This window comes from Terrapene carolina, unplaced genomic scaffold, assembly GCF_002925995.2.
Source record: "Terrapene carolina triunguis isolate 2854851 unplaced genomic scaffold, T_m_triunguis-2.0 Scaffold210, whole genome shotgun sequence".
Classification (NCBI taxonomy): Eukaryota; Metazoa; Chordata; order Testudines; family Emydidae; genus Terrapene; species Terrapene triunguis.
In genome coordinates, this window is record NW_020664561.1 from 13,638,183 (window position 1) to 13,649,914 (window position 11,732).

An 11,732-nucleotide genomic window follows, 5' to 3' on the forward strand; every position below is an offset into this window, starting at 1 on the left:
CTGATCCCCCTCCCACCCTCCAAACCCCTCAATCCCAGCCCGGAGCACCTTCCTGCACCCCAAACCCTTCATCCCCAGCCCCACCCCAGAGCCCACACCCCCAGCGGGAGCCCTCACTTCCCCCATGCCCCAAACCCCTGCCCCAAAGCTGATCCCCCTCCCACACTCCGAACCCCTTGGTCCCAGCCCAGAGCACCCTCCTGCGTCCCAAACCACTCATCCCCAGCCCCACCCCAGAGCCCACATCCCCAGCCGGAGCCCTCACCCTCTCCCCCATGCCCCAACCCGGAGCCCCCTCCCACAGCCTGAACTCCTCATTTCTGGCCCCACCCCAGATCCCGCACACCCAGCCAGAGCCCTCACCCCTTTCCACACCCCAACCCCAATTTTTTGAGCATTCAGGGCCCGCCATACAATTTCTATTCCCAGATGTGGCCCTCAGGCCAAAAAGTTTGCCCACCCCTGGCCTAGCACAATGGGGCCTCAGGCACTGCTGTAATAGACACAACTAAGCAGACGAAGAAAAGCGGCACTGGAGTGAAACACGATTTTTCCTTTCTACATGAGGGGTTTGCATTAGTACAGCTACCCTGGAGGTTGTAACTGGGGCAGGTCCCCAGGGTGGGCAAGGCCTTCTTTCCACTAACTACGGAAATGCAGGAGGAGTCTCTCAGCCATGCTTTGAGCCCACAGGGAAACTCTCCCCGCAAGAGCTGTGCTAGAATAAAAGCCAGGCCTGTGCCACGAGGGCGGAACAGCCTGATGCATATTGCTCAGGACAAACCCTCCAGCAAAACATAGCATCTCCCCTTTGGGCATGTGCTGTGCTCAAATGTGTAACTCGGCCCCTGATTCTGCCCTTGACTCCTGCACTGTGCGCTCGTGGCTTACTGTACAGGGGTTGTTAGTTGCCCAGTTTCTCTTGTGCTGTGCCTTGTCTTTTTCTCCCTCTCCATTTCTCCTTCCTACTGTCTCTTTCATTCCCTCCCCTCTTTCCCATCCATCTTCGCTCATATGACTTCTTTCCCCTTCTCTTTTTCCTTTTCTCTCCTTCCCCCTTTCTCATCTCCATCCTGTCTCCTTCTCCCTACTCCCTCATTCCCTGTCTCCCTCCCCCTTTCCCTCCTCCCCTTCCGTCTCCTTCCCTATTGCCAAGGCCTATGCGAAACACTAAATTAAACTTTATGTACAGTGAACCCATCCCACTCTGATTGTCTGTCAATCAAACCCTAAAAACAAGAGGAACATTTCCCCTCACCTTCAAGGTGAGAGATTTTAAATTGGGTTATTAATTAAACATCACCACAAAAATGTGTCTCTGCTTGACAGTCTGTGTCTGTCCTTTCCTTTTCATCTGTCTCTCGCTAACAGCAGAACTTGGATGTGGGAATGTAAAACAGCAATCTTGCCATTCACAGTCCCTCTCGCTGTGGAGAAATGATATTCTTAGGTGGCTGAGTAGTGTGCATCATTCTTTTTGTTGTTGCACTCACAAGGCAGCAGCCAGAGCAATCACTGAGGAGCGTGAAGTTTTACAGCAGCCTCGGTGTGCAATACTCTCTTGAAAGTGCTCATGCAAGGGAGCTAATTTTGGGAATGACAGTGTATTCCAGGCAGGGAAGCCATCAACCAGTTGCCAGTTCCTTGTGGATAACCCACCACTAGGCTCTTCAGTCAAAGCTCATAGTAGCTGTTGATGTGGTCAGCCCATCTCCCGGGAAAATGTCCTGTACTTTCATCCAGGGTAAATGTCCCATGCAGCTGTTAACCTGCTGGGTCAGTAAAAGGACTGATTTCTTTGCAGTTAGCAACAAGACGGATGGAGAAGCCAGCCCCTTAAAGGAGGCAGAGACAAAAGAGGATGAGGAGAAAGAGAAGAAGAAACGGAAAAAGGAGAAAAGCTCAGAGACGGGCAAAGCGATGGTGCCTCATAGCTCCATGTTTATCTTCAGCACGACAAACCCGTGAGATATTCTTTGGTCTTTGTACTGGAATAGCTGAGCCCTGGAGAAGGGAAGGATCTGATGGGGCAGGGCCTTGTAGGTTTCAGCCAGTTGGGTCTCTGGAGGAGCTGGGGAAACCTGAGCCAGCATCGGGGCCTCCTACTTGCACCCCACCAACTTCCTGTATTTGCTGCTGCTTTCTCAGCTCCAGGGGGGCAGGAGCAATACTGGCCCAGGCTTCCCCACCCACCTGCTCAGCTACCGCAGCACCCCCAGATGCCCAGCTGGCTTCAGCAACACAACAGGGCTGGGAGATGCATGAGCAGCCTCATGCTTGCTACCCCTGAAGCCATACAGGGGTAGAGCTCAGCTCCTACAGGTGCATGGACTCCTTGTGACTCCAGCTGCCCAGCTCCTACAATGCCTGGCTCCATTCCATTCGTTCGCCATTCAGCCCCCTTGGGCGTGTGCATTGTGATCTTTAATTACATTTTCATTGACAGTTTTTCCCCCACAAGATCCCTGCCTGATTCTATGCACAGGGGGCCAAATTAAGGTTGCACAGGCAACCACAAATCTGGCATTTCCTAATTCTGAGTGCAACCGAACCAACAACCGTTTAATGCAATTTTTTGTGTGTAGCCTTGTCTAAGGCCTGGGTAATGTAGACGCACAGCTAGTGATTGCTCTGAACTATATCTCCTGCAGAGTGCGGAGGGCCTGCCATTACATCGTGAACCTGCGCTACTTCGAGATGTGCATCCTCCTGGTGATTGCCGCGAGCAGCATTGCCCTGGCAGCAGAGGACCCTGTCCTGACCAACTCGGACAGGAATAAAGTAATTGCGCACTTTCTTACTGATCTCCCCACCCCCTCCTGCCCAGTACATCAGCTGTGCATAGACCAAAGTGGGGAGAGGAGGAAGAACAATTGTACTTGCTAACTTGTCTTGCTCCTTTGCAGAGTGGTAGCAGATGGCATGCTGGGATATATTCCCCAGCATCCTCTTTGCTACTGCATGTGCCCATCCACATGACACCCTCGATCCTGCCTCAGCGTCAAGCACAGAACTACAAACCCTCAGAGCAACCAGATGCTCACGTATCATTTCCAAACCCTGGCATTCTTTAGTGTGCAGTTAGTGAGAGGGAGATCTGAAGTCTAGGAATATGTGTGGGGGCCCCAGAGTTAGCTGGGAGGGAAAGATACATCTGGGTACCAAGGGTCAGGAAGGGTGTGTGTTTGATGGGAGAGGATATGGTGTCAGGCCAGAGAAGGAAATAGGGTGGTTGAGGCAGGTTGGTGGTACTTGTCCGATGTGATGGATAGGTGAACTGAGAGTGCCCAAGAGGTGGGGTTTTATATAGCGAGATAATGAACGCGTGATCGTTATCCCATTGTGAAATCCTGGGGGAGACAAAGCACCTGTAGTTTTCCCCATGACATAGCAAGGTAAGGTTGGTGCTATACCTTTGCCTGTAACTGACCTCGCCTAGTGTATCTCGTAAAAGTGCAGAACCTGGCCTCTAGTAGGAAGCACAGTGAGATAGCTAGTGCACATGACTTTCCCGCAGTAAACTGCACCTTTTCTTAGCAGTGAAGACATAACCTGAGTTAGGCTGGGGGATGTCAAGGTTAAAGGAAAGGAGACTGAATGAGGGGGCGTGCAGCAAGATGGTCACAGGAACAGCATGAGCAGAGGCCGGTGGTTTGACAGGGCTCACAAGAAAGAGAGGGAGCAGGACAGAGACGGCCATTGCTGTGATGTGGGTCTCATCTTATCACATCACGTCACCCAGCAGGAGTGAGGCTAGGAAAAAGGTTTTGTGTTGTTTTGTCCAAGGAAAATTGAATCTGGGGCTCAGTTGTCGAATGAGAAATCACAGTTTGTTCCAGTGTTATTGTAGTCGTTACTTTGTCGCAATGTAATGGGTGTGTTACATCCGTCAGTCCCTGGAGGACAAGCTGTTGATCAGATCTCACCTGCACTTAAGCAGCCTGGGTGCATTGACAGACTGAGCAGGGGATGAAAGCACAGACCAGCCTCTGTTACTTTGTAAGCCGCTTAGAATGGCCATCATGCCTGGAGGGGCCCTTCTACGAGAGCCTACCTGAAACCAGCCGTTTGTGCTGCATGGGGCAGAACCAGAGTTGGAATTTAGCAAGCTGGGATGGCAAATCCTTACTTGTCTCTGTTGTTGGTGACAGAGACTGCACAAGGAAATTGAGTCAGGAAGCTGGCATTAGCGAGACTCAGCTCAGGTGGGCCGGTCAGTCACTGCCCCCAGGATACCATGTCACAGTAGTCAAACCATCCCCTTTCTACTGATGTTCATGCAGGCAGAAATTCATCCCTGTGCAGAGTGGCAGCCCAAAGGCTGTGCAGGATCTAAGTTGTTTTTGGGGGGCCTCAGTTGGATGTAAGAGGACGCACGCCTGGTGCTGGCCCAGCACAGCAGTGAATTTCACCCCCAGCTAGCAGAGTGGCGGGGATCGCTGCCCCTTTAACAGGAGAAGGGACTGTCTGCAGAAGACTCCATGGCAGAGAGGAGGAAGGAGTCTGAAGTCAGTGCAGCACCAGGAGCAGCAGGGAGCCATGGAGCAGGCAGCGAGGGAAGATTAATGGGAGGCAGAGTGAAGTGGGGGAGCAGAGCAGGGTCAGAAGGGAATGGAAGCAGGGAAGGGGAAGGATGAGCGTGCCTCCAGTTATTTCTCTCTGCGCTGCATGGACAGGGAGGATTTGAATTCCTGTCACACTAGTCTGAGTTAAAAATCAAACCAGCGTTCGCTACTGCACAGGCCGCTGAAAATCCTCCTCAGCTGCCCCCAGCACTGAATGATTTCTAGACCCAATGGCCGTGATTGGTTAGCTCTGGCGGGGTACATTAGCTGGAGGGGAGGTGACAATGCTAGTGGAGCAGAGGACTTTACCTAAGCAGGGGTGGGAATTGGGTGTCCCAGCCACAAGTCTCTGCAGAGAGGCCTTCAGCTCCTCCTGGCTGAGACACAAAGGCACCCAAGATTTTATAGCATAGGTAGTGGCTTGATGAATGGCCAGGAAGTTTTCATGGGATACCTGGATTAAGTTTCCGGCTGTGCCATGCTCCCGGGTAATAGGCTCTTTCCTAGCGTGGCTCCAGGACAAGAATGTAGACCCTGCTTTTGATCTTCAGCGGTGGAGGAGTTAGTGTGGGTCCATAGGAGGGTGCACGAGTGAGCGTCCCAGCATGCAGCCCCGGGCGCGTGAGTGCTGTACAGCTGTCAGCTGCGGGGGTGTTCCTCCCAAACACCCACTGCCTCTGCTCTGTCTTCGCAGGTCCTGAGGTATTTTGACTACGTTTTCACGGGTGTCTTCACCTTTGAGATGATTATAAAGGTAAGAGAATCACTCGGAGGAGCTCCCGAAAGCCAGTGTAGTGTGCTGGAGAGGGGAGCGGGGGGACGGGTGTGCATTGCTTTCCCAACAGGGTCCCCTTAAATTACAGCTGTTTCCTTAGTGCTGCCATCTGCTGGCTAGCAAAGAGGCTGTCAGGGCTGTCCCACGGGCCGCTGCTCTACCTGCACAAAATTCTGCACAACATATTTGGTCAGAAGAAAGTAAATGAGGGTGGCTGTCACTTTAACCCCTGGAGCTGCCCAGATCCATTGCTATGCCTTGCCCTATCACTGCCTGGCGTGCTGAACTGCAGGCTGTGCACCACCGTTGAAGATGAGGGTACTCAAGGCAGCAGAGCTTAGCCCTGAACTATCTCTCCCTTAGTGCCGAGTGAGCCTGGAAAGGTCAGGCGGAGTGGGGGGGAGAAGGGCGGCTGTTGGCACAATCTCAATTTACTGTGACTTCCTTGTGGGTGGAAATTGTCTGAGCATTGCTGCTAGCAGAATGTGAAATCACAGCTTGGGGTTAGTTCTGTCTTAAATTTGGATTAAAAAAAACCCTTTATGGAACCTCCTGCACATCCTGACCTGATTGCATCCCAACAAGACAGAGGCAGCAGAGTCCAAGGGCTGGTCAACCATGACGCTCCCTGAAGTCAATGGGGCCAGTGGGGCACTCAGCAACCCTGCAAATCAGGCCCCTTGTGGGGTGGTTTTTACTTGATGATGCTACGTGAGGTATTTACTGCCTGTGTTTTCATCCCTTCCCTGCAGATGATAGACCAGGGCTTGATCCTGCAGGACGGCTCTTATTTCCGAGACCTCTGGAATATCCTGGATTTCATCGTGGTAGTCGGGGCACTGGTGGCTTTCGCCTTGGCGTAAGTGGCTGTCTCCCATTTTACCCTGCTTTCCCAGCGTGGTGTGTCGAGCCGCTCTCGGCAGGGCGAGCTTAGGATGGCAGCGAGAGCCAGCTGGGTTTCTCTTGTGAATCCATTCCTTCTTCGGTCTCCTTTACTTTCTGAATACCTCCCATTCCTTTGGCAGTCCACAGTCACACTGCAGAGACAGAGTCCTACCAGGTTGGCCTGGCCGCCCAGCAACACAGCTGCTGGCTTCTCCCTGTTGGCGTTGGTGGGGACGTCAGCCAGGGACATCAGACTCCGACATGGAAGAAAGGAGGAGACAGAGGGGGGAAGGAGAGCAGGGGTGGCAGAGATGGAGTTAGGCATCTGCTAATTATACCTAGGGTGGACGGAGGTGACACAAGTACGGTGTGAGGCAGAGCTGGTACTGGCAAACAAACACTTATTCCCATGCAGTGATGACATCCGCTGGCCAGTTCCCATCACATGCCTCCTGGTGGAGCGGAGGGCATTTCCCTCAGGATATGCTACAGGCCTGTACTCCTCATTAAAGATAGCAGCACAACTGGCTGTTTTAACCCCTTTGTCCTCTGTTCCACCAGCTGCATTATCAGGGACATCCTGGGAGCGGTACATTAGCCAGCAGGGACAGGCCAGTCCCAAGGGGCAAAAAATTCTGCCGTTCCTTAGCTTCGCCTTGATCGGCATTCTCCATTTTGAGGCGCAGGCTTGTGGCATGCAGTTTCTCAATCTCAGAGGGGTATGGTGTGAGGACTGGCTTGCCGTTTCAAAGCCATTCGGAGCAGGAGAGATGCTTTGCACTTAGCACACAGGACGGGTGGGGAAGAACCTGACATGCTGACCTTCCTGAAAGCTCAGAAGCCAAGTGGTTTCAACCTAGACTGCTACCAAGGCGATGGCACTACAACACCAGGATGGCACTGCCCTGCTTATTCTGTGCGCTGTGATGGGGACAGAGAAAAGGAGCATATCTGCTCCTCATGCTGACCTCATCGGGGCCTCACCCCAGTCAGTGAGGATCTGCCTTTTTTCCTTCAGTTTCCAAGGGAGATATTGGGGGTTGGAATTAATTTCTGCCGGTTTGCCCAGCCCCCTCCCTCCCATTGAGTGAGTACATGCGCAGGGGTGAAAGTAAAATTGAAAACTTACCGGTACGGGGGCCAGCTCCCCCCCTGCCCTGGAAGGGGCGGGGCTGGGGGTCAGCATCCCCCATTGGCAGCCTTGGGGGGGGGGGCAAAAGGGGCAGGGACGATAAAGCGCTGCCGCGACAGCGCTTTAAGCAGGGTCTTTGCCGCGGCAGTGCTTTAATGTCGCTGCCCCTTTTGCACTCCTCCATCGGCGTCCCTGCTGCTAGGGACCCGGCAGGGCCGCCGACAGGGGGCACAAAAGCAGCAGCGACGTTAAAGCACTGCCACAGCAGTGCTTTAAGCAGGGTACTTCCCTGAGAAGGGAAGGAGCGGAGAGCAGGGTCCTGTGTGCCAGCATGCTGTGAGTTTGTCATGTTGTTGTTCTTTTTTTGTGCCTTTGAAACGTGCACTCGTGGCTTTAGTGCTGGTGGAAGGGGAGGGACTGACAGTCGTGGAGAGCGAAGCCCTCTGTTTGTCCACAGTTCAGGTACTGTGCAGGGGGCCTCAGGGATCCTGAGGCCTGAGGTCACTCGATGGATTATGGGCCATAATCCATCACTCCCCTTTCTGTGTGTCACTTTTCCCGCTCCCCCCAGCACATACACCTGCTCATTCTCACTCCCTCTCTCTCACTGGCTCATTCACTTGCTCTCGCTCTCTCTCTCACACTCTCTGGTCCTTTCAGTCACAGCTCTCTCTTCGTGAAGAGCCCTGGAGAATTCAGCTGGCTCTGCATCTGGCCAGGTTAGCTCATGCACTGGGGACCCAACCAGAAAGTGAAGTGGGGGAATGAGGTCAGCCCTCTGGACCTACCTGATGCCATATCTTGGGGATTGAGCCAGGCTGCCAGGTGACTGAGCAGGTACTCTGCTAGGTGGGGATATGACTCTGACTCCTTGGATAGTCTTCAGGTGATTTAGAGTCAGCCATGCCACAGGAGCTGTCTAGCGGCTCTACCAGCTGGGTAGAAAATACAGGTCTTCCTGCCTCCTGTCCAGGTTCTCTCTCTCTCTCGTGGAGATTGAACTCATCCCCATTTGAGCTACTGTTCTGGCTGTGGCTCCGCCCTTAAGGACAGCTGCTTGTACTGGGGATACCAGCAATGAAGGATAGGCTGCGCAGCTCAAGGGATAGGTAGTAGGGTAATGGAGCCTTTCACGTCTCGGTCGCCATTCAGATCCAGCCCAGCTAGTAGTTACTGAAAGTTCTTACCATCTGCTGGCTGTTGGTGGCTTCTCAGTCCATTTCCCAGTGGACAAGTGTCTGCATCACAAAAACCACCGCCACAATTAGCACTAACCAATCCCCTATTTTTCAGCCTCAACAGAAAGGACAACGATGGATTGAATGGCACGTGGTGACTACGCTGCTCTCACCCACATTGGTGGTCCTTCTTGGTCAGTGTTGGGGCCCATCGGCTCTGCAATGTGGGGGAACTTGCATTGTCACCACGTGGGCTGTGCTTGTTCTGTGGATAAACAGAACTTCAGTCTGCAGAGCTGTCAGCCTGACACTGTCACCACCACATCCTCTCCCTCCCACCAACCCAGACAATGCCCAGGTTCTGTCCCCAGTGTTTTGCAGGCCCAGCTGGCTTCCTCAGTGACTGGCAACTGGCTCCTTTACAACTATGGCCATCTCTAAGAAGGGGAATCTATCTTTTGGCACTGGAGAGCAGCTGAATTCTCAATGGAAAGCACTCTGTCCATTGGTTTAGACACTCAAAATTCCAACACAGAGAAGGCCCACATGCCTTCATGTATGTTTGCAGGAAACATATATGTTGCCCTACGTAGTAGTGCTAGATATATAGATCAGTAGCTGCTTACACCATGTACAAGAGCTCTTTATAATGTAAACCTGCAAATTTTTCCCTGGGCAGTTGTCTCCTGTTTTTGAGAAATGATCTGATGCTCATAACCTTGGGTAGGGAAAGAAGACAAGAATTGCCTCAGCATAATGACGGCTGCTCCTTTGTGATTTCCAATCGGCTTTTACATTATAAAGCATTTATAAGAACACCTGTCTCTCCTTTGGATTGCCTGTCACCTCCTCAGCCTGGTGGGTGGAGCTTTTTCTCTGGCACTGGGCACTGCCAGGCATTGGCACATCTGCTGCCATCCTGTTCCTGCGGAGATGCAGAATGTTCACCAACTATAAATGTCCATAGCTGCCCGCCTTGCTCCATTGTGGTTTCAAGGGGAAGCGTCTTCTGGATTGCTCTTGAATTCACTTTTCTTTTCCCTGGATGATCTTCTTTGTACGGAATTTGGTTTTCACACAGGGGCTATGCACCCCTCTCCCTCGTCCACCTTTGCTTTTTGGGGGAGCAAAACAAAGGCACACAGCCTTGGACTTTCTGGGTATTTGCACATCTAGCTGGGTTACTGCAATGCCATTTGTGAAGGAGGGGCTGTTTTACGGCCTTGCTGTATATTTGTGGCGACCCATAACACCAAGTCTCCGGGTGATGTCAGTCTATTATGTTTATTATCAATCTCAATGTGGTAGAGTCCTGAAATCGGGAGACTTGAGCTTAGTGAGTCAGAGATGGAACACTGGATCCAGGTGCGGGGGGAGGCAGGGAGCGGAGGTTGTCATGTATAGAATATCCTTACAAAGGTATGTCATCACCTTCAGCATTTCTCATGGGAAGAAATGCTAGAACACTCACGGAGTATTTGAATGTTCTGTAAATTTGTGCAAGCTTTGACACCTTCTCTTCATTCAAGAAGGTTTGCCCCAGGACGCTCCCCTATGGTTGTGGAATCAGCAACATGTATCTGATGCAATCCAATGGCACAAGGCCAGAATTTGGAAGAATGGGTTCTCTAGATACACAGCATTCGGTCTATTGTTTGATGGCACACTGTTGTCACAAAACAGCCATGCAATCCTTGTGTGTTCTTGTGAGGTTTCCAGAGAAATAACCACAGCCCGGTTGTTATTAAAAACTAATCCAGACAAACCCAGATCTGTAAAGCCACAAATCCATAGATCACCTGCTACTTCACTATGTCACCTAAAACTCTGGTATGCCATCAAAGAGAGCAGCCAACTTAACTCCTCTTACTCAAACTCTGCCTGGAGAGCTAATGTATCTAGCTAAATGCAGCCTACATAAACCCCCCAACATGCCTACAAAGGTCTCTATTTAATAAATAATAAATAAATAAAGACCAATTTTCGAACCAACGGGAGAAGCCTGGCGCAACAGCAGTTGCAGAGAGACCACAGCTCCAGTGAATCCCCACAGTCAAACCTTTAGCTTTGGAGGCTATATATATAAAATAACTAAGCTAAAAGTTTGACTGTGAGGATTCACTGGAGCTGTGGTCTCTCTGGAACTGCTATCCCCTTCAGGGACTAGACTGGGATGACCACCACATTCATTCCACGTTCTGTCTATTTTATTCAGATAGGAGAGGGGTAGGGCTTGTGCCCATTGTGTCATCCAGAATACCTCGCTCCCCTGGCTTCTCTTGTATTAGTGACCACACCCCAGCTACAAATCAACTTCCTCTTCTCATCTGAATTTAGAGTATGTTAATCAGGATCAAGAGAGGTGGGTGGCTCCAGGTGACATGTAGATTAGTCATTCCTGATTTTCCATGGAGAAGAGGTTAATGTCTGGAATTGTGGTTCCTGGTAAAGGGAATCTTCTTAGTGGTACAGTGGATATACAGATTGCCTTTTAAATTCAGGTTGGGTTGGGTTGGGAGGAGGGGGAGAAGCAAAAAAAAGGCCTTGTAGTGCTGAAATGTGTAGAATATCAGAATGCCAAGGCTGTGAGACAGGCTTGTGATTCCACTCTAATGCAAATCTCGTTCCTTGTCATCCTTGGCTCTCTCTCTTGGATTTTCTTATCTTCTCTGTTTTCTCCCCACCTGTTGTTTGTTTTTGTTTTGCGGCTGCCTGACTGGATCACCCACAGGAATACATTGGGGTAATTATACTGTTTGATTCTTTTGGGGGTTATGAGCCAGGGAAAATGGGCTTTTGGGAAAGGTGGTTTGTCTGACTCTGTAACTGAAGTTTTCTTATCCCATATGACTTCCTGCCTGCATTTGTCCTTTCCACCTTGCAAAGTCATCAGCACTTCATGCCAAGGAGGTAAAGGTGGAGAGAATTTGAGTGGGGTGGGGATATCAAAATCATGTGGGTGCACACATCAGAACATTGTAAAGAATGCAAGTTCTGTGCCCCATACTCAATCCTTCCAGCTGTGACTATCTGGGCCCAATGAACTGGGCCTCAGATGGAATATCACCAGGTGTATATGGGAGATCCTCACAAGGAGAGAGAGAGAGGGGTTTGTATTCCAAGATAGATAGAAGAACACACAGCAGTCTCTGTGTGTGTGTGTGTGTGTGTGTGTGTGTGTGTGTGTGTGTGTGTGT

At 51.2% G+C, this 11,732-nt stretch overlaps 1 protein-coding gene across 3 annotated transcripts in view; it reads left to right on the forward strand.

The window, feature by feature from the left end:
• Positions 1-11,732, forward strand: part of LOC113407323 (voltage-dependent R-type calcium channel subunit alpha-1E-like) — a 258,992-nt gene that overhangs the window by 200,743 nt on the left and 46,517 nt on the right. For all 3 annotated transcript variants that reach the window (XM_026655712.1, XM_026655713.1, XM_026655714.1), the window contains 5 exons: positions 1,805-1,964; positions 2,652-2,781; positions 5,260-5,319; positions 6,093-6,199; positions 11,267-11,278. In XM_026655712.1, coding sequence (XP_026511497.1) covers positions 1,805-1,964; positions 2,652-2,781; positions 5,260-5,319; positions 6,093-6,199; positions 11,267-11,278 — 469 coding nt within the window. The remainder of the gene's footprint in view (positions 1-1,804; positions 1,965-2,651; positions 2,782-5,259; positions 5,320-6,092; positions 6,200-11,266; positions 11,279-11,732) is intronic.